General features: G+C 41.3%; 1 protein-coding gene across 1 annotated transcript in view; it reads right to left on the bottom strand.

Moving 5' to 3' along the window:
• The window catches only part of WDR36 (WD repeat domain 36), a 31,860-nt gene extending 11,710 nt beyond the window's left edge, over positions 1-20,150 (bottom strand). The window contains exons 1-16 of the mRNA XM_082301349.1: positions 19,968-20,150; positions 18,696-18,723; positions 15,733-15,833; positions 15,122-15,239; positions 14,105-14,237; positions 13,155-13,209; positions 12,432-12,564; positions 11,304-11,479; positions 10,693-10,813; positions 9,204-9,269; positions 8,195-8,278; positions 6,586-6,740; positions 5,338-5,452; positions 3,964-4,129; positions 3,577-3,685; positions 2,746-2,825 (exon numbers count right to left, since the gene is read on the bottom strand). Coding sequence (XP_082157475.1) covers positions 2,746-2,825; positions 3,577-3,685; positions 3,964-4,129; positions 5,338-5,452; positions 6,586-6,740; positions 8,195-8,278; positions 9,204-9,269; positions 10,693-10,813; positions 11,304-11,479; positions 12,432-12,564; positions 13,155-13,209; positions 14,105-14,237; positions 15,122-15,239; positions 15,733-15,833; positions 18,696-18,723; positions 19,968-20,114 — 1,787 coding nt within the window. The 5' untranslated portion in view covers positions 20,115-20,150. The remainder of the gene's footprint in view (positions 1-2,745; positions 2,826-3,576; positions 3,686-3,963; positions 4,130-5,337; positions 5,453-6,585; positions 6,741-8,194; positions 8,279-9,203; positions 9,270-10,692; positions 10,814-11,303; positions 11,480-12,431; positions 12,565-13,154; positions 13,210-14,104; positions 14,238-15,121; positions 15,240-15,732; positions 15,834-18,695; positions 18,724-19,967) is intronic.
• Positions 20,151-23,200: the final 3,050 nt, after the last annotated feature.

Genomic DNA, 23,200 nt, shown 5'->3' with positions numbered 1-23,200 from the left:
TAAATCATGATTAAAATTACAGGCCTGGGGGAAGGAGGGATCAATCTACACAGGAAATAAGACGTGCTTGTAATTTTTACACAAAAAGCTAAATGAATCCTGCCAGAGGACTGAAGGCATAGACCTTTATGCTTCCTGCCTAACTGCAAAACTGAGACAATGCAAAGTATAAAGCTACTAGGCTCACATTTAACAAGTCTCTTATGCTGTTTTTTTTCTCAAGTGTTCCATCCAAACTATGAACAGTCAGCTCGTATCCCTGATTTCTTAATTTGCCTATGCAAGCCACACAGCAGAAAATCTGCATAATGCCAGGGTTTCTGCTTATAACTTTCTTCACACAAATTGGTATTTTTTTCCCCAGTTTTCAAAAAGCCCTACAGCAAAAACACGCACTAGGAAGACTTTTATTACATAAGAACAGTTAAGCACCACTGTCAAGTAAAAACAGATGTCCAGTTAATAGATATCAGACCATTTATTAAAGTCAGTTGGTAATTTTCATAAATGTTGGATTCTAGAAACACGTTTTCCATTTTTTTATAAGAACTATATCAAAGTTGATGTTCTAGTTCCTGAGATGTCTCTCCTATTTATGAGCCACAGAGGTAAAGCAAGCATCAGGCCTTTTATTTAAAGCTGTTCCTCCTTTTCAATACATTCCTCTGCCTATAGCTATGGGAAAACCTTGCCATTACATAACGGAAATGTAATTTCACCTAATTACTTTTAAAACCAGGGTCTAAGTACCTGCCTAGATTTCAGCTTGACCCGAATTTCAGAGACAAGAGACAAAATATTTAATTTTTTTTACATGTAAAGGAGAACTACCATCAGACTGCTTTAAAAACATTATGAATAGATTCTTACCACAAAGTATTATGTTCTTAAAGAAATGAAAAATAGAAGAAACTGATATTAACTAAAGCTGCATTTTTTTGTAGACATACTACTTTGCAAGGGAAAGAGTGTTAGAAAGACAGAGTGCTAATTTCCTTCCCATTTACACAGGGAAGAAGACAATGTCCATCCTGCTCTATTTTAGACTAGAACATAGTCTATTTTAGATGGTGCAAGAACAGGCCAATTGTTTGTTGAGATGCAAGGCACTTGTAGTAGTAAAATGATAACTCTTACAAGTATACAAAATTTACCAAACCACATCAACAAAAATAATCAACCCGAATGAAACCTTTCAGTTCCAGGCACAACCACCAGAGCTGCACACTGCACAGTAGTACCTTAAATTCCTAAAAAAAAAAAATAAAAATCTATCCGATGTGCTGCTGAAAGAATGCACTGGCAGAATGCAAAGTTACTTCTCAGCTTTTTTCTATGCTCCTGAACTTCTTTTGTGTACTTGTCTACTTCTCAGCCAAACTTTATTCTGGGAGAAAACTACTCACAGTGGATCACAAGAGAGTATTTTTGGCAGTTGCAAGTACAAACAAATGAAAAATGTAACTGATGTAAAGCCATACTGTGTTGTTAAAATGAATGTAAGTGAAAATGGGCCTCTCTTTACAAAACCAGCTGGAGTACTGCATCCAACTCTGGGGCCCCCAGCGCAAGACATGCATGAAATTAGAGCAGCTCCAGGAAAATGAGCCAAGGCCTGGAATACATTTCCTATGAGAAAAATAAAGAGAGCTGTGGTGTTCTTCACCCTGGAGAACAGAAAGCTCTGGGGGAGATAACCTGGTGGCTTTTCAATACTTAAATGGAGATTAAAAAGAAAGATTGAGAGATTGATTTTTAACAGGGCCTATGGTGACAGGACAAGTGGCAGCAGCTTTGAACTGAAAGACTGTAGGTTTAAATTGGATGTAGGGCAGAATTTCTTTACTATGAGGGTGGTGAGGCACTGGAACAGGTTGCATAAACAAGTAGTGCATGGCCCAGCCCTGGAGGTGTTCAAGGCCAAGCTGGGGCTCTGAGTAACCTGATCTAGTGAGAAAAGTTCCTTTCCACATCCAGTTAGACTAGATCTTTGCTTCCATCGACTGAGGGAGCTGGGGTTGTTTAGCCTGGAGAAAAGAAGACTCAGAGGTGACCTTATCACTCTCTACAACTACCTGAAAGGTGTCAGGTGGGGGTTGGTCTTTCCTCCCCGGCAACAACTGACAGGACAAGAGGACACGGTCTTAAACTGCACCAAGGGAAATTTAGGTTGGATGTGAGGAAAAAGTTTTTTACTGAAAGAGTGATAAAGTTCTGGAATTGTCTGCCTGGGGAGGTGGTCAAGTCACCATCCCTGGATGTGTTTAAAAAAAGATTGGATGTGGCACTCAGTGCCATGGTTTAGTTGAGGTGGTCTTAGGGCATGGGTTGGACTCGGTGATCTTGAAGGTCTCTTCCAACCTGGTGATTCTGTGATTCTGTAAACTCAAACCACTCTATGATCCTACAAATACCTCAGCATATCAGACTGCAATTCACCCTAAGCAATCTCTTGCCCTTTAGATTATAGCACTGCTTCCAGACAAAGAACAAATTCACACTCATTCACACTACATGGAAGCTCCAGGTGTCATCAACAGATCTTCAGGACAGTGTTATTCTGTAGACCCAGAAAAAGACACACATTGCTAGCACTGGACACAACTAAAATAGTGGACAGAGTTGCTACATCAAGTGCAACTTTGAATCTGTCACATCTGGTGACAGATAACCAAGCCAGAAGGTTTCTGCCATTTAGCAGACAGGGTATTATTTATTCTGCTGCATGTTTTTAAACTGACTCACCATCCAGAGGGAAGGTCCCAAGTCTTAATGGAACAGTCCATTGATGAAGTTATCAGCCAACGACCATCAGGACTGAAAGTCTAAAATAAAATAGTCAATTTTATGGCACAACTGATAAGCCAACCCCACAGGAGGCCCTGCCAAGATTAGACTGCTCCCTAAAACCAGGGTGAAATGGTCTGGCCATAAACCAAAACCGACAATACATTACTGAAAGTGAGAAAAGAACAAATCTAGAAGCTTTTTAAGAACAGGTTCAAATGTAAAACACAGGACATATCTCACTGTTGGTTGAAGCACTTTGGTCCTCCCTTTTACATTGAAGGTGAAACCTATTCCTAAGCATGAAGTTGAGTAAGTTAAGTAAATACTAATTTAGTAGAATTTATAAGTAAATTTGAAGCTAAAAACTATTTTACTGAACACTACAATGGACTATTACATAAGATTTAACCAAATATCAATGTGCTGCATAATCTCAGATCTGTTTTCAGCTTGCTTGTCTTTTCTATATACACAGCTGAGACTACTGCATAATTTTGCTCCCCAACGTGGTTTTCATTATTCCCAACGCTTTGTTTTGTTTGACCTCCAAATCAGCTTGTTGCCAAGTTACAGTAAAATCACAAAGCACTTAAAAAATAGATGGCAATTTGACCACTTTACATTTTAAAGCTAACATGGCTAGAAGTGCTGTGGAGCTGAACTACAGCTTTACTGTTCACAGCTGAACATAATACCCAGTGATTTAATACATGCAGAGAAGTCCACCATCTGTGAAATCTGTTAGGTATCTGTGTATGTCACAAATGAAAATGAGTTAACAATTACCATGTCATTAATCCGTCCATGGTGTCCTGAGAATGTCCTAACAATCTTCCTGGTTTCTATATCCAAAACACTAATAGTGAAGTCATCAAAGGCAATTCCCAGAATACCACTGCCAAGAAACATCAACACATATGACAGGGAATACTCAAGAGACAAAAAATAAAAACATTCTAACATTGCTCTAGGTATTGTTTATCCTAAAAATAGGACATTGTTACATTTCTTCAGTCTAATAAAATCTCTTGTCATCCTGTGTTTACTAGTCAGTTGTATTTCAAAGCATCAGAAATATAAATTCTAATATATTCTAATAAAGAATACTGGTTACCATTCTCGACAAGTATGTTCACCAAAAAATACGCACATGAAATAACTCCAGTTTCTTACCTGTCTCTGTGAAGCAGAATTCCACTCGGAGGAGAAGGAAGTTCAGTGGAATAAACCAGATCTTTCATTTTGAATTTCCAAAACTTAATTAATCCTTCACTACCAGCTGTGATTACCAGCTGGTTCAATCCATCCACCACTACCCCTCTAATGGCCCCTTCATGTGCTGCAAGTCGAGAGAAAAGAGAGTATTATTTCAGGATTTAAATTTAGCACAGAAATCAGCTGAATGACAAACACTATTTGGTTTATCTTTGCCTGACTACAACAAATGAGTAGCAAGCATATGACAATTTGAAAGACACTTGACAAGATGTTCCAATATTCTACATTTTTTTCATCTCTACAGAAACTAAATTGATTTCAAGTAAACATCTAGAATACACGTAAGAAGTGCAATTGAAGTGGAGTGTTAGCTCTTATTTCTGCTTTCAGTTTGGGGAACTTTTTGTGATTGTGAGATTTGAGGGACTTCTTGAATCACTTAAGGAATAGTTCCAAGAGGCCCGACCACTCCAGAAAAAATTACAGCTTTGGTTCAGGCACAAAGGCTGGGAATTTTCCTAGGCTATTTCACACTGCAGTGTAAAGGCAAGACATAGCTCCTCTGGTTTTGGATCAATTTCTTAATCTATACGAGAGCTACTGGCCAGTAAGCAAAATTAGAAAATTCATCCCACTATTAACCAACGATTTTACAAAGAGACCATTTCGTATTTGCTGAGCTAGATGGCTTTTAGAAATCCAGTAAGTCTTAACGGTTCATCAGGACTCTTTCCTTGTTTCTACAACAAAAAATTCAGATCACAAGTGCCAAAAACATGCATGAGAACACATGACATGAAATATATATGTATGCAACTATTAAAAGGAAACGCCAGAACACTGCCACATTATGTTCTAAATTTGCAGCTAGATAATTAAAAATAACACCATATGCAAAGAACTGGACTTGCTTAGGACTTCAATTTTCCATTTACATGAAACATTCTTTCATTTCCAAGCAGGGAGCACAAAACAGATGGAAAAATTTATCTAAGAGCTAGAACCCTATAAAACAAGAAGCCAAGTATTGGAAATGAGATTATCTCAAAAAGAGTGGAGGCCAGAGTATCTCATTTTAGTGCTAACCATTTTGGTAACTGACCATTTTGTGTTAAATAAAACCAAGGATATACTAACATCAGAGCTGTTATAACTATCAAGGATCCTTCAAATCAGTTTTCTGACTGCAAGATAGGACAGTGCAGTATAATTAGAAAAACTGAAATCTATCCCAAATTCAACTCAAAAACTATTTAAATTTTTCAAGATGACAGAACATCAGGTGACTGCTGTTAAGAGCCAGTATTTTAGAAATTTAGGAGTTCTTACCTTTTTCTTTGCCGTAACGCCCTCTGTGAATGCCAGACTGCATGTTGTACACATCTACCTGCCCAGTTGACATCCCAATTACAGCAAAGTTACCACATGAGGTAATGTCAACTGCCTTTCACGGGAATAAAAAAAAAAGAATAAACAAAACAAAGCACCTATGCAAACAATTCTTTAGGTGTCTATCAATCAGTGAAGTTGTTAGAAGGTACACAGCATATCGGGAATACAAAATACTAACATGTTCTTTGAGGAAACCTGCAGAGAACAAACTACATCTCAAGAAAGCAGAGGGAGAAGCTCCTAAAATGAGCAAATAGACAACATGTAATAAATATGGCAGTGCATGGTTATGAAAGGTAATGAAATCCTAGCTTAGTGACATCCAGCAGAAGCCATAGATAATAATATCAGCACTGTTAACTTAAATAATCAAGATATCCACAAATATAGTCCCTAAGAGAAAGTGTTAAGCATGGCAGCTGCAAGCCTCTTTCAATGCCCATGTTACCAATACCCTCCCAAATTAGGGTAAGGTCACGTAGAGTTCAAATAGGAAGAAACAAAGAAACAGTGGTCTAGATGTCTTTGGAACAGTCCAAATCTAGTAGTCAAAAGAAAACTGGTTATTTACAATTTAATTTATCTACCACTTAACTAGTAAGCGTAAGGTCAAAAAACAATGTACCACAACACACAGGAGTTGCATGAAGCCCTAGCAAAAGAGGTGTGCCACAGTAATTCCTCCTTTAAGAAGCTGATAAACTTCAGCAAACATTTCTGTCTCTGTCACTGTGTGTTTGACACAATGTTGCTGTGTCCAGCTCAACTGGCAAATTTTGAGGTAATATCCCGCTTGCAATTTGGAAGTACACTTTCCTGTATTGCCAAAAAAAGCCCAAGCCCAGAGCTTTCAGCAATCTGCATTCTCAGAGCAAGTTAACCATCACAGGCATACAGACAACTCTACATCACTGTGATAGAATAAAGAAAAACACGAACCACCTCTCTGAACCAGAAAGTTGAACTGAATGTTTAAGGAAAAAATGCAAATGCAAAATTTTTCTTAAAACCATAAGCATTACAAACCATCTCCTTGAACACACTGAGTTGGCAGAAATCACTCTGCAAAGCAACTAAGACACATCTAGACAGTGCTTTTTCATTCTAAGCATTATTTCTGTACCAACAGGAATAAAAATAGCATGCAGTGCCAATCTGAAGAAATCTTAGCCTAAATAAACTTACTGTTGCATAGATGTCAATAGGTTTGTGTTTGCTAAATTCTTCTGGCCTCAGTTTGTGAGCTCCCATGGAGGTTTTCTGATAGTTCCAGGTTGTACAGGTTATATACCCTTGATGGCAGGCAATAATACCATCCCAGTCACTCTGATGTGCCACTTCTGCAAGGTAACACAGAGTCCTTTTAGAAGCAGTAATTCTAAAGTCAAACTTAAGGTCTCCTGATATTTTAAAATACCTTTGGACAGCACAGTTCATATTTAGTGTTCTTGTTGCACAGTCAAAAGGCTACCACTCAGAAAAACCACTGGGCAAAGAGTTGTGCATATGCAGGGTAACTAAAATGCTAACAACAGAAACACAAGCACTGTTTAGTACGTTACGCTCTGTGTCTTTGCGTATTTTAGACTCTGCAGTTTGAAAAGCATACTTCAATGTAAATGTTTTAAACTGGCTTAAATGGTTTAGACTGCTCAGACTGTACACGTTTCCAGCTGAGTGTCTTAAACGTTTTCTTCAGCTGTTGAAGCAGCAGAAGTCACCAGGTAACCAAGTCAAGTTTAAGAGCTAAATCCGCTTCACATAGCAAAATACTTTCTTTGCATTTCCAGGAAAATTCTTTATCAAACACTTGGTATCCAAACTTTGTAGTCAAATATGATATATGGGGATTTAAATAATGAACAAGTTTGATTTTTTCTGGAAATTTAAAAAAATTGAGAGCCTGAAACTGTGATTTCTAGAACTTCAAAGATTAAAACAAGATACAAACTGGTTAACTTAACCAAACAAAGACAATACAGCAAAAAGAAACAACTCTAGAGTGTACTTAAATAAATGGAGGTTCTATGTATTTAAACACAGGCAGGTCTAGCATTAATTTTAAAATTTAATAATTTTAAATAAAAACCTTACAGATATACACACATACTGGCAGTAAGTATATACAAACAGTCTGTATCACTGAAGTCAAATGGCTCCACAAAATTGTAAGTCCAGATCTTCCAACATAGGAAATAGTAAATCATCCTCAGAAGAGAAAATAGCTACACTTTTGACAAAACAGATTTCAAGTCTGAAGAGGAGGTCATTAATTTAAAGAAACACATTTTGATGAAGCAAAGATAATTGTAATTCTGCTTAAAGAAGTTAGTTTCATTATTTGCATACTGAATTACAAATGAATGGATTACTTGAAATTCAACTTTGAGAAGTGGCTCAAATAAATGTACTGAGGACTCAAAACCAACTGTAACTGCAACTGAGATTTCCTCAGCTGACAAATATCTTCATCCTCCACCTAGCTGCTGGTTTTCCAGCCTGGAATAATATGTACATCAGGAGATTTTGGCTCCCATGCAGGAGATTTTCAAGCCAAGAGGCAGACAAGGATGTTTTAATATAAAATGCTCTTTTTGAAATATTGGAACATTTTATCAAGACAAATGCAATTTTAAACTGACACTCAGTAGCTCATGAAAGGCCACAGAATAATCTAATCTTCATATAACATGAGCTTCCAAAACAGTAGTGTTTTGAGGGTTAAAAAATTAAATTAATACCTGAAGATAATATATTTACATTTAGTCTGTAATCTATGTCAAAGATCACTTACCTGAAGCAAAGGCTGTAATCGGTGGTAGTGCCATTGTATCCAGCTTAAGGCCTTTCTTTTTTGATTTCTTTTTGTTAATTGAACCTTAAAAATAGACATTAAGGGTCTCAGTCTCATGGTTAGAACTGAGCATAACGGTTTAAAAATGACTGTTAACAAAATGCAAAGCTCCTCTTAAATTTAGAAACATTTCGCTAACATGAACACATCATTGTTCCCTAGGTTTGAAGAGCTAAGAACACTAATATAGAGTTTCTGTCAGAATTCATGCAATGCTGAGGAAATCATCAGCCTTTTACATTCACAGATGTGAATTCGCCACTAAATCTCTTTGTTCCAGGATCCTGTGCTGAAATCCTGAGGCACAGGTTCCTCCATCACAGCTAAATACATGGTCCTACAGACATGACTATATAAAGCAATAAACAGCATCCTTTCAGTAACCAAAGCATCTTGAATTTCAAATTTATACCCAAATTAATTCTTATGTGTCTTTTCAAACAGATCCAAATACGTGTATAATAATACAGACAGATACTTAAAACTACAAATTATTTTAGTCTTTCTGATCCTTGCTCTCCCAAATGAAAATGTTCCTTAACCAGAGCATGATGCGCAACGTGTGTTTAAGTACAGCTCTACACTAAATCAAAGGAACTCAAGCCAATAAATATGAATTGGCTAATAACTCAGTCAGTTGAACAGAAGGGAAATAGGGTAAAAAGTTGCAATTATGTATGCTAAAATGTCAGCTACTGCTTTACACATTTTTAACACAAAAATCATGCCCAGTGAAGTAACATACACCGCCAGGATCAGAAATCACTTTTTCCAAGTACAAACAAGTATAAGAGTACACTTACAGCAGGAAGGACTGAGTTTGCAAAATAACTCAGGTGACTGGCTTTTATAGAACAGTTAAAATGAAAATAAGGCCTGTCTAATATTTACATAAATACTTTTCAGGACTTCTTTTCACCCATGTTTGTATTTTGACTGAAATACTTACCACGTCCTAAACTTTTATTGAACTTTTCATGCACTGTTGAAAAAGACTGTAGTGTTCCATCTTGACCTACGAAAGTATTAGCACAGAGCAGTGAAGGGCAAAAATCAACTTTACTCATAAGCTATTTGAGAAAGAAAAGTAAAAGATAAGCAATTAACAACTTTAAACACTATAATAAGGTATATACTAAAATTTCTGGTCCAAGAGTAAATACAGATACACTGTAAGTAGCAAAATAAATGGAGCCTAATTTTCTGTAGCCTACATCCCATTGCTACAGCTCGGCCCCACACATGTTCACATGAAACACTCTTCACAGACATCTTCTCCATGTTCAATTCCTGACCCTGTAATGTCATCATTGAAATGAATTTCATTAATGAAATTTTATAAAGTTTATTTGAGGAGATGCCTCTTCTAAGGAAACCAGTAGCACTTGAAAGGAAACTAATTCATTTCTGCTGCACAAAGTTTTACCACTGTTTCAGAAAGGAGTGTAGAGAGTCAGTCTCTCTACACTGCAGATACATCAGATCTCAAAGATTAAGACCCTTTTCATTGTACAGGTTGCCTCTGTGCCCTCTCCACTGCACAAGCAAATGTGAAGATTTGTTAAGCAACACTTGATTGATACTGCGGTTTGTCTGGTGTGAGCTGAAATACTGACAAGTAATTTGTTACATGAATTCAAGTCACTAGCTGGATGATCGGCAAGAGATCTTAGTACAGGTAATGTAATGCTTTCAAAAGTAGCCCATGCAGACAATTAATTACTTAAGAATAAGTAGAGACTAGGTAGTGAGTCCCTATCACCCCACTACTTAAGTGGTCTGGGGTACAACACAGTCTGACCTGGCACTTCCATTTCCTAAGCAGTGTTTTCAAATACACTAGTTTCTAAGGAAGGGTAGTCACTTACTCATTTTTACACTTTTAGATTAATATCTCAGTAAAAAGCAACCTTGAAAATAAATATTACAGATACAAGTAAGCTGTAATAAATTACAAAGACAGTGCAAGCCACAAAGCTTGATCAAACCAGTGGAAAAAGGAGTTATTAAAAATTAGTTTCTAAATACATTATGCTAATTGTTCCCCTGCCACAACCAAATTTCTCTAGCTGTTACAGGTTTCATTCTGACTAGCTGATATTTGCTCAGGAGATAATAAAACAATTTTTATTTATCAAATATCTAAATACAGATGATAAGAGCAGCTCCTTCGCTATTCTGCTTTCTAGTACTCTTCAGCTTACTTGCTGATACCTTAATCTAGGGAAACATTAGTTTCCTATTAGAGTAGGAAAACTCTAGTGAAACACTTTGTTACAGTAAAAAATTACACTGTTTATGTTAACTACTTACTAAGTTTCATAAATACATTATACAACACATTAAATATAATCTAGTATATTAATAAAGACACTTAGCTCTGCACGTTTTCTTTATCACGGCAAGAAATCAAACTGAAAAAGAATGGGAATTCATACCTGCACTAAGAATTTGCTCTCCATTTTGCCCATGGTACCTGATTTTTGTTGGCGGTGCGCTATGTCCCTTTCGGCTTCTCAATACCCGACCTGTACCACCAGGTCCATCAAAAATCCACACCTGCATCCCAAAACAAGCAGAAAAAACAGGCTGATAAACACTGACTTGCCAAAAATTGCATCTCTCGTCAGTGGAATATGTTTAGCTGGAAGCTGGTGCAGCCAACGTCACACACTGGCTTTCACCCTTTACCTAAAGCTTTGGAAGTTTCCACCACAGCACCTGACTGCTTCCTGTTCATTCTGCCCCTCTACCAAAGCCTAGTGGCATCACAGTACATGCAACACAAGGGACTTTTATCAACAGCATCTGCTTATGATCCAAAACATCATAAAAATGGATCAAGATTTAAGAGAGTGTACTGGGATATAAAGTGTGGTTCTGGAAAAGTGGGTCTAAAGCTTTGTTCTTCAAGGCAACTACTAAGCAGTAAATGAGGCAATGACAACATAGCAGCAAATCTTTAAACTACACTCCACTACAGTCCAACTGAGAACCAGCAACTCGAGTTTTGTATTGGTTTCAGAGAGCAGCAGCAATTGCAACGCACCTGTAGAGCATTATCAGCACCATTTGTAATAAGAAGTGGCTCTCCAGGGACAAATGACATGCCAGCTATTGCTGTGGAATGGGCATCTTGCATCTGACACATCAGTTTCTTCTCCTCTAGATCCCACAAAGCAATGTGTCCAACTGGGCTACCAGCTGCCATTATTGGGTGTCCATCTGCTCAAAAAAAAGAAAAGTTCAAAAGGTTTGCCTATTGATATTCAGCTCATCCCTACTGACTTGTCACATCTGAAAACTGATGCAAGAAAAGCCTACGATCACAAGGAAAAAGAAATCTCAAGTTGATACTAGAAATAATATATGTTTTAACAGAAATGTTGGAGTATGTCAATCAGAAAAAACCCAAAACTCACTGATAATAAAAACCAGGACTTTTTCATATCAGATAACAATAGAACACCTAAATCCAGCAATCAGAGCTAGAGGTTTTGCGTGAAAACAGAATAGATATTGACACAAAAAGGCTCTCCTTCTACTTCTCACAAGTCTTTCCACAGTTTTCTCCAGTAGCATTCTTCCTCAACAAGGTAATCTCTATCACACTAAGATTCGCAAGTCTATTCAAATAGGGATTAGATTCACTATCAACAGCTCTGCAGGAAGGATCAACATTAAAGTAGCTAGCTTAGTAATTAGGACACGTTCATTAGATAAGAAAAAGCTGTGAACATAAATAAGATTCCCCAGTAACATCATTCCGTAGTCACTCAACTATTAACATTCTAACATTCTCTGGGGGGCAAAGACACTGCTGAGAAGGAGGTTTGGACACTAAAGCAAAATGTACTGATTACAGTAACTCTGACAATTGAGTACTCTGCTAGCTCTTGGCACACCGTAAACAAACTTTTCTTTTCAAATATGCTGTATGTCACTTCATGTGCCCAAAGAACACAAGAAAATCCTATAAAACAGCTAGCATGATGAAAATGCATGATCTTCTTTACTTATTGCTACCTTTTCTAGATTACCTGCAGCCTTTGAAAACTAAAAAAAAACTCTCAGCACAAATTTGATTCTGAAATGTTTTATCAAAAACTATTTTCCTCTGTCCCGCTCAGTTTTAGTGCTTTCATACATGTTTTCACTAAAAAACATTAGGACATACCTGTACGAAAAGATATTGCTGTGATGGGACCCCAGTCCTGCTGAAATTTCATCAGAGTTTCATCAAACTTAATATTATGTACAATGATATGACCAGATACAAGGCCGACTGCAACAACATCCACTGCTGGAGCCTGCAAGAAATGAAAAAATTCTGTTTCCAGAAGCTGTGACTCCTCTGAAGAACAGATCACTTCAAGTGTCCAGTAGCTCTGGTGGACCATTATACACCCTGACACACTCCCCACATATTTACAAGTTTTGTCCTGGACAACTGCTGACCATTTTCAAAGCTGTGATCAGTGCCACAAAAAAGCTTTAACTTATTTTTATATCCAAAAATAAAAATAAAGCAAATGCCATTAAAAAATCTTTTCCTGAATCAACAAAATCTACATTTTATCAAACTCCAAAGCAAAATAAATTTGGCAAAAAAATACCAGTGTAATGAAGCTTCATGATACAAATGCAACTTGAAAACCTGTGAATTCATGATATCATTCAGTGAAGACTATAGACATGATGAACACAAAAAAGGTAAGATGCTAAATGCAACCGAACTAGGAATAGAGGAAGAGCAGATAATAAACCTTCAGTCAAGAGAGGGCTACTACAAGTCCCTGGGAGAATACAAACCATCTTTACTGCTGCCATTTTAAACAATATTTTGCCTGCTGTTCTTGACCAGTTACATATGAAAAGAAAAGATAACAAAAATACTAACTTGTTGAAGAGTTGTGACTGCTGAGCCCCATCCTGGAAATGAGTACAAGAGTTTGCTGTAAAACAAACATAAAAAACCCATAAATCAATTAACCCTTGGGTATTTTCCATCACAAAGTGGTTGCTTTATATGTACGTACACAGAAAAGTATATCAGCTGTGCATCTGTCCTTATAAGTAAGATAGAAGGAAAAAAAAAAAAACCTGTGATATTAATAAGGCTAAAAATAAAACTTATGGCTAATTTTTATTGAAAAAAGCCAGTGTTGTGCATTAATACCACAATGGTGACATAACTACATGACACAAATATATGAAACAAAATAAATATCGGTGATATCATGGCAAGCTGAGTTAGGAGAATGAAACACTGATTTATGCAAGCCAACTTAACACCTATCTGCAGTATGAACATGAACATGCAGTGAAGCTCACCGTACCTGTAACTTTCATGATTTAGAAAAGCAGCTGCTCATGGTAGGCATGAAATACTGACATTATGGATGATGAACTACTGGGATTACTGCATGTCTACACATCTCTTATCTGAGTCTAAGGCTCAAATGCTAGTAATTACCTCCACTCTACCTGCCAGCACTCTGCTGGACTCAAAACAACCAAAAAAGCCAAGCTTGGAAGATGGGAGGCAGGAGGCCTGAACATGCTTTAACTATTATTTTAATACCTCTCATGGGAAAGCTATGTGATTCCAAGAAATTTAAGAAAAAAAAGTAATTCCTGAACAACCCCTGACATTTTGCAAGGAGAGTAAACAACACGCAACCTGAAAGGCATCAGCATTCAGGGAGCAGCAGCATTCTTTGTTCCTGGAGATATACCAACTGAAAACCTGTGCCAATACCTAGTAAAAGATTCCATACTTAACAGTATCATTTGTTGCCTATCAAACTACTTGGAGCATGAAGTGTAGCCAAAGTATCAGAATCTTACTTGGATCTTATATTCCATAGCTGCAAGGTTCCTTGTTCACTCCCAAGGAGAATTTTATTCAGATAGGTGCTGGGATGCAGAAGTGCAGAAACTGCAAAAGTGGCTTTATCAAAATCTATTTGAAGATACTCTTCTGCAAAAACAGTAAGAAATAGTGTTAGTGCGGTTACCCCTACAAATCTGCAGGCTTGTCACCCCTTCACAAATGTAAAAGCAGGACCGATGTCTACTCTTCAAATCCTGCAACTGGTGTTTCTTACATTACAGGATTAGCTAATGTGTAACAGGAGAGGCTAAACTGCTTTATGTTGTAATATCTGTTGGCTTGAAGGTGTATTTTTTCACTATGAGCCTACCCACTACAACAATACTGGCAACACTGTAGTGATTTGTATCTTTCTGAGCTATTCCTCCTCCTGCCTGAGCAAAACACCTCATTTGATTAACCCGCCTTTTGTTTGTTATCGCAACTCCAAATCTCTAAAGCCTGGTTACAGACACTTTTGACAACCAGCACGCAGGGAATAACATTGGTCACACCAATGAATGTTTTCTAAAGAAAAATGTTTGGGGCACTGAAGCACACTTTTACAAAGCACTTGACAATAGCATGAGAAGATGCTGATGCAAACAAAAGGATTATTCATTAGAATTTAGTCGTACCCAGTCTGGTAAATATCAATAAAATACAGGGTTGCAGAGATAATTCCAAAGCTGCTCTATCACAGTCTTTATGAGAAAATGGAACACTAAAATGTACTTTTCATATAAACATTCTCTCTTTAAGTCTATGTGGAACCTTACTGGGCCTCTCCACATGGTACAGTATCCATTCACGAAACATTACACCAGGATTAGGACTTCAGATCACCCATTCAGTAGCACAATCATTTAAGAATTTTCTTTAAGAATTAACTACTTCTGAACATGTGCATTTAAAAAAAGCCCTTCTTTTTAAATTACTGAATGTCTAACAGTGCTATCCTATAAAGCAGCAACAAAAATAAAATCTCTCACCTTCTGACTGTATATTCCAAACAATAAGAACATTATCGACATCCACAGAGATGACGTGATCACCAAAAGGCTGTAGAAGGTGTATCCTTGCCTTGTGGCCTTCATAGGTATGAACCACCTACAATTTCAAAATAGAAATGCTTCCAGTAAGCCGTTAAGGTAGATTTTCATGTTAACATAGTACTTAAGGACAGCTAACAAATACCAGCAACAAGTTCAAAACAAATTTATGGAAAGGTCGGACAACTTGAAGTGGAAGATAAATAATTGTATCTGATACTTAAAACTGTTGACAAAAAATATGATACCTAAGTATTTTAATTATTTATTTTCAACTAATTTAGCTTACATGAAGCGATGGGTTTTTTAAATCTTTAAGTAGCTACTTAATTATTGTAATTAACACACAAAACACAGTTCAGCCACTATGGAATTTGCTCTTACATTCTCCTGGTTTAAGCTTTTAACTCCTTATTCTACAGTTTGTTTCCCTAAAACTGAAGGTACCAAACATCTATGGAAAACGGCATCCATATAAAATTAACTGCCTTGATACCACAAACACACACAACTGTTTTGTATTACTGAGTAATAAGTAAGTTAATAGAAACCTCTTTGTTCCTGGCAAAAGCATGGAGAATATTGTCGTATGAAGCAAATATCAACATGCGATCTGCTGCCAAACATGTGATGTCTTGTGGCAAAGTGTTACCTGTTGATCAAACAAAAGAAAAAGTTAAACAATTTTCAGGTTCCTAGCAAGAGAGAAAGCTCAACAGTGTACTTTTTTGGCATGGTGACCCACAAAAAAAGCCCTCTGGCCAAGCATTATGTTGAATTTTAGAGAAATGCACACATTTCAGAAGAATGCAAATATAAACTACAAAACATTTCACCAGTAACAACATTATAAGTAACATAAGACTGGTAGGTCACAACGTAGTTCTTTTGAAAAACATTAAATATTTAATTAATTAGTGAATTATCTCTGCAAGTAAAGGTACATGTTAGCTTTGTGAGGGCTGGAAGCAGACAATAAATCAAAGTCTCAGCGTTAGCAAGGCTTATTAAGGTTAAGTTATGCTGCAGGCCTCGGAGTTAGCCACCTGCTCCTGCACCTGACTCCTGACCACACTGAGAATTTAACGCTTGAAGAATATTCACTCCCCACCTCACAGCTGGCTCAGAAAGAGTAACTAAGATTGGGATATTTACTTTACTAGCCCAAAAGGTAAAAGAGTCAAAGTTCCAGACCACACTGAGAAACTGGTGGTGTAGTCCCAAAAGGTATAAAACTGAAAAATAAACACCGTAGGGAATAATACTCTCCAAGGAAATATAAAAATGCAAATTAAAGCACTTAACACTTCGGCAGAGAAACACCGGATCAAAAATCACTGTGGGAGTGCACCTATGATACAAACTTGCATGGTCACACAGCAGCCTTTCCCACAAAGGTGCTTTGTACTGCGAATCAGTAGTAGACACAAAGAAAACTACACACTCTGCTGTACTGCAGCACAGCTTCAAAAGGAGGAACTAAAATAAGAAAGCAAAAAAGGTTGCACTCTATGAGGTTTCATTTGTTTGACCACATCTTCCCAGAGCACCTCTGAAGTGACTCAGGCTTACAACCAGGTTACAGATACCCAGTACTCCACAGGAGCTGTATGCAAGGCTGCTTAGGCTAAGACAGTTTTAGGCAGACCCAAATTAAAAAGTTCAGAGTGCCAACCACAAAACATCAAGAAACCAAAAGCACTGTAAAAATAAAGGCACAGCATTCATTTTTCTCAATTACAATTTTGTATGTCAACATCTCAATTTCGCAAAAAGCTCAGATGATTACATATGTAAGATGACATAGCCCACTGAACAGAATATGCAATGTTTTTATAATTTTGCAAGATGAAATTAATCTACATAATACACACATTAATGTGTGTACAGCTTTAACAATGCACAGCTGATCATCTAAATCTAGTCCTGGTTGTGTGACATTTGTTCTCAAATGTCTCTGTTAATAAAAGAATAAAAATAATAAAAATAAAAAGGTGCTCTGTTAATAAAATATATTTTATATATGAGGTCTCTGTAAAAACTTAGTGGTATACAGAAGTAAAGCCCCTACTTTTCAAGACAGAGTGCATCCCTCTGAATCATGTAAATGTCAAATGAAAGGGACCTTTGGAAATCAACCAGTTCAACATCCCACCAGCTCCTCACAAAGCTTGATTATCACCAGTACTAGACTGGGTTAGCTGCAGCTGTGCCCAGCTGAGTCTTGGACACTTCAGAAGAAGTTCTGCTCAAGGTCTACACAATAGCACACTTACCTCTCAGATAATTTTCCTGCCCTCCACTGTGACCCTCTCAAGCTGCAATCTGTGGCTGCTGCCCCTTGCTGCTCTGTCTACCACTACCACCATCAGCACAAATCCAGCCCTTCAGGTAATAAGCTGCCTCTGGGTCACCCTGTATCTTGCCCTTCTTAGCACTAAACAGATGCAGTTACTCCAGTGTCTTTTCATACTGTATGCTGGATGCCCCAACACTCTCTTGGCTCCTCAGCATCCCTTCTGCAGGAGAAAGAGGAGCTGTGGAAGGGACAGAACCACACTAACAGGGTGCTGCAGTCCAGGCATGGCCTCATCAGCGTGAGGTGCAGCACAAGAACAGCTTTCCTTGACCTGCTGGCTGCATTCCTAATGAGGCTGGATATGCAGCCTGCCTTACTCAGTTACCGTGTTGTTGGTCCACATTCAGGCTGGCACCAGCACAGCCCCACCTTCTCTCCAGCAGGATGCCGTGCAGCCAGTCAGTTCCCAGCTTGTTCTGTCCCAGGTGCAGCAGGATTCTGCACTCATCCTCACTGAACTTGGCAAGGTTCCTGCTGGCCCAGGCTTCATGTTTTGCAACAGCTCCCTGGACTGAAACTCTGCTGTTCTGGGTGTCAGCTACTCCTCCTAAAACAGCATCCTCTGCAAGCTTAACCTAGGAGTGCATGCTGCCTCATCACCCAGGCTGCTGGTGATGGTGCTGAAGAAAGTGGGCCCTGCTGTTGCCACCCAAAGTGCTTTGTCACCAAAGGCCAAGTGAATGTCAAGCCATCAATTCATATTCTTTGTATCCAGTACAACCAATTCCTAACACTCCCTGAAGACATCCACATCTATTTTCTTCATGTAATTATTTTCCTCCTATAACACTCTTCCAATAATCACAAAACAACAACAAAAAGAAGGGATCTGAAATTAATTCAATAAATTAATAATTGAGCTTTATTCACTGTGCAATCCTTATGGCTCAGAGGTGTTTTTGGAAGAACAACATGGTAAGAACAGAAGGTTCACAAGGTACGTCTCTAAGAGACTAAATCCCAGTTTCAACAGCACACTTATTTCCAAACTCATATTTTAGATTTCTGAAACTACTTTTAATATATTTCAGTGTAAATATTAGTAAGTACAATTTATTTTTTTGCTTTTGAGTTGAGAATGAAGTGCAGATGTCAGACATATTAAAGAAAACCAAACAACAAAATAAGAGGAATGAACAACTTATGCATACTTACTCACAGCAACAATACCAAGCTTCTTCACCTGCAACGAAAATGTTTAAAAGGTGTTTTTAGTGATTGGTTGCAATGAATTTGCTATAAATAGAAATTAAAAATTCCAGGAATTAACCTAGATCAGACAATGAATTTGATACCTCACAAACCAGAAAAATGATTCATCCTAGTTTACAACACTGTCTACTGAAAAACATAGAGACAGCAGGTCAAAAGGAATGGGACAATGCATTTGCCAAAAGACAGCTACTCACCAACAGTAAGTTGTGTTTCCTGATATATTTTACCCTAATGCACAGAAAACTAAGGACATGTTCAGTCACCCTGAGGAACTTGGGTACCTTAAGTTTCTACATCATCTCTACTTCTACCTTATTTTCACTACAACCACACTGTATTCTAATTTTACCTCTGTTTACACAGAATTTGCTTTAGTTGCAAGCATCTAAGCATCTCTGCCTAGTGATGATCACTACTATGCTTCAAAGGCTGTGAAGACTGACAGGAGCGAAGGCTCAAAAGGCGCCACAGAAGCACAGGGAAATCCCTGATATCTGCCCTCGGGTGTTCACTATACTCAAACCTGTGTGTCCTACACACTGAAAATGCTTCGATTGAACACAGGGAAGTAACGGAGTCTTCCTCTTTTGAGACATTCCAAACCCACCTAGACACGTTCCTGTGTAACTTGCTCTAAGGTGACCCTGACTTGGCAGGGAGGTTGGTCTGGGTGATCTCCAGAGGTCCCTTCCAACCCTGAGGGGGTTTAGGATTCTACATTGCAAAAAACGAGTCCGTCTGAATTCTGTTATGCTCATCCGTTTTCATACAGGAGTTTTAATAGGATCTGACTGCCCCCCGCCCCTAAAACGTAATCCTCAAAAGCTAAACCAGAGCGGGGGAGCTTTGATTTATCTTGTAACGAAGGAAAAGCTTCAGTACCTGGGCGCTCCCGACGGATGGGCTGTGCCGCATCGGCTAGCGCTGCCCGCATGGCTAAAAAAGCCCATTCCCGGCCTGTTTAGCCGGCAGCCTCCCTCCTTCCCTTCCTCCCTCGCTCGCTCCCGGTCACCGCCGGCTGCAGAGCCGCGGCACCGGGGCGCCGCAGCCCCGCACACGCTCCCGCATCGTGACGGCGAGGGCGGAGGGGGGGGGGGAGGAGGAGGGGAGGAAGAGGCGGATCTGCCTGCACGGCCCCGGCCTCCCCACGGCCGGTCGGAACGGGAAGGAGGTCGTGAAAAAGGAGCGGGGACCGGGACGCCGCGTACTCACGTTGTAGGTGTGGACGCTGCGCCCGACGGCGACGGCCAGGTAGAACTCGCGGTGGCGGCCGTGATAGCGCAGGACGTGCGGGACGTGCCCGCTGAAGCGGCCGAGCACCCGGAACGCGGCGAAGAGCCCCGAGCCCTCCCGCGCCATCGCTCCGCACGTGTGCGCGTCCGTGTCCGCATCCGCCCGCCGGCCGCCCGCCCTCCCGCAGGAAGCGCCCGCCCGCTTCCGCCGCCCCGCCCCGCCCCGCCGTGCGCCGCCGAAAGCGGCCCCCGCGCCCGCCCCGCGGCCCCGCTCCGCGCGCCGCGTACGGGCACCGTGCCGCCGGGGCGCGCAGGGGAGCGTCAGCCGCGAACTCCTCCACAAACACTCCTCGCAGCCGCGACTGCGCGGTTTTTTTCCTTTTATTCTTCATTTTTGTATCCCCTTTTTTTTCTTCATTTCGCTATCCCCTTTGCCCTCGCGAAGCACCAGGTGCGGTTGCGGGTGCGGGTGGCCCCGCCGCAGAGGCGGCAGCGGAGCGCGGGATGAGCCCTCCTCCGATGGCGCATCCCATGGGATGCCCGCGTCGGCAACCTCTGAACTTCCCGATGTTTTCGGTTTTTGGTGGTGGTGGTAGTGTTGGTTTTGTGTGTGGGTTTAGGGTTTTTTTTTTAATAAATTAAGGATATTAAAAAAAATACCAACCCGCAGGATGACTCTGTTGCTATGACTGCACGGCGGACAATGCAAATGAAGTCCGGCAGAGGCGGCAGAATGAAAAGCCGCGCTACCCCCAGGCCACCTATCCCAAGTTGTTGTAGCTTCTCCACACTGCCATCAGCTCCCGGGCTTTGTTCTTGTCGCACGGGCCCGGGCTTACCGTCCCAGGGGCGCTCCCGGCTCTGTCCCCGGGGCTGTCCCGCTGCGCCGTCCCCGTACTCTCCTGTGACGCGCGCCAGCCGGGGCAGTGCTGCTGCAGGACGGACCGGGTGACGCGCCACAGCTCCGGCCGCTCCCCGCATCCCCGTGCCCGCTCCAGGAGGCATTCCAGCAGCCGACCCGCTCGCTCCACCCGCCGGGAATCCTGCGAGCAGACGGCCCGGTCACGGCCCTTAACTCCTTTTCCCTTCAGCGCCTCCCCACGCATCCTTAAAAAGAGGCTGCCCATCCATCACTTCTCGCTCCTCGTCCTTGCCCCATTCTCCCCGGTTTCCCTTCTTTTCCTGCCTTCCACTCTCGCTCACTTTCCCCCCCTCCTCCTTTTTCCCCTCCTCCCCTCCTCCTCCTTTTCCGCCGTACCTTTCCCTTTTCTCCCTTTCTTTCCCCCCTCTTCCCTTTTTTTTTTTTTTTGGAAAGGGAATGCCACCTAGCCGCCGGGGAGTGCGCGCACCGGGGCGAACCTCGGACTGCTGCATGCCCACCGGCTCGGAGGGCGCGTCCTCGCAGGTGTGAAAATCGAGTTGTAGCTCCTGGAGGGAAACAACAACAGGGGATGCTCGTTAAAGCCACGTCCCATGGGGTCGCCTTCGCCGGCTGCCAGCCCGCCTCGGGCACCCCGTTATAGACATCCCTCCTGCCTCGGCGCCCCGTGTCGCCCCGTCGGGGCCTCGCAGGGTGTGGACGGCTGCGGGAGCCGGTCGGCGGCCGTGCGGGGCAGCCGGTGCTGGGCTGTGCTGGGCAGCTCCGGGCTGTGATGCCCGAGCCAGCGGCAGGGCTGCTTTCTCCGAAAAACACTGCCTGGTCTTTGCGCTAAGGGCCGGCTGCGCGTGTGAGCTCTCAGCGTAGCTTCTAAGCCACTTATCACCTTTGCAACCGTGACACCATCTTCAGCGTCGGTGAAGCATTATACAAGCGACTTTCAGTCCTGCAAGTCTGCAAGGCGCTGGGAAAGGTCGGGTAGCGCTCTGGCAGCGGCCGCCCGGGCTCCTGCTCTCCGTCCCTGCCAGTCCCAGCCTCAGCGAAGCACATTTTAGGAAGGTCGCCGGAGGAGAGCTGGACATAACTTCAAGGTCCTGTTTCACAGCTACCGGTTTACTAAACTAGCCAACTCCCGGCTTGCTAACCGGGATTTTCAGAAAGTAGCTGCCGGTGGTCAAGGGTAAAAACGTGGAGGCAGTGCCGTCCCGACAGTTTCCCTCCGATGCCACCAGAGAAAGCACCAACCTCTTGTGTAAAGGTTATGTCTGCATCCAAAACGTTTAGTAGATCCTCTTGTATCTTGCCGTGGTTACAGAGGTTGAAATTGTAGGTGGATCCCCGCGGTAAGAAGGCGAGCTGAAGGAAGATGATCAAGCTACAAAGGACTGTATAAGAAAAAGCCAAAGGTTAATTCTCCTGCACCGCTGCGTGACCCGACAAGGCACGGAAGACAGCTGAAGAGAGGGATGCCCGTGCTTCAGAAGCACTAGAGAAACTGCTTGGTTACCGTTGTGACTATCCATGGTGTCTTTACACGTTGTTTTTCTCCTCCCGGGCTTCAGATCGTTGCTGGCTTCATATATGTACCTGTACGCCTACGGAAATAAAGGTTTCCAATTCCATAACCGGGGCTCATTTGGACGTCTCTTGCACCTCTTTCCAGAACTGTAAATAATTATTACTCAGTCTTGACGTTGTGTCACTGATTCGAAAATAAAACCGGGATAACGAATAATAATCAAAGGCATCATCCAAATACAAACCAAAACAAAAGAAAACACAAAAGCTTTGCAACAGACAACCTTGCTTGAAACAAGTGTGAGTAGCCCTCCCTATAACTACGTGGGGTGCAACTTCAGCGTGGAATGTTGCAGTAACACCCGATTTTCTCTTGAAGGAGAGAAAAGTGCTTCGGGGCACCTGCAGAGGGTCTGCCCGGGTGTGGGCGTGCATACCCTCCACACTGAGGTTGCAGGGACATCTCCAGTGCCTCATTTTAACACGCTAGCGCGGGAGCAGTGGAGCGTAGTGGTCGTTTCTCTACCCCCGTCTACAGTTTGGGGTTTTTTTTTTTTTTCTCTCGAAGGTGAACGTTTTATCTTACAAACCACTTTCCCCGGGGGAGCCTCTTCGCTTGCTTAGGTTTCGGGGAATGCAGGCGAGGACCACCTGCTCGGCTGTGGAGACAGCCTAGCTGACAGGGCAGTCGGCTGCACCGTGCCCTGGGGACTGGGATGCGGGGGACATCGGGGGACAGGCTGCATCGTGCACTGAGTATCGGGATGATCAGGACGACAAAAAACAGGCTGCCCCCGGCACAGGGTATCGGTATGAGG

The sequence above is a fragment of the Coloeus monedula genome (genome assembly GCF_965178545.1).
Source record: "Coloeus monedula genome assembly, chromosome: Z".
Lineage (NCBI taxonomy): Eukaryota > Metazoa > Chordata > Aves > Passeriformes > Corvidae > Coloeus > Coloeus monedula.
The sequence above is the reverse complement of the archived record's forward strand: the minus strand, read 5'-3'. Positions and strand labels throughout refer to the sequence as shown.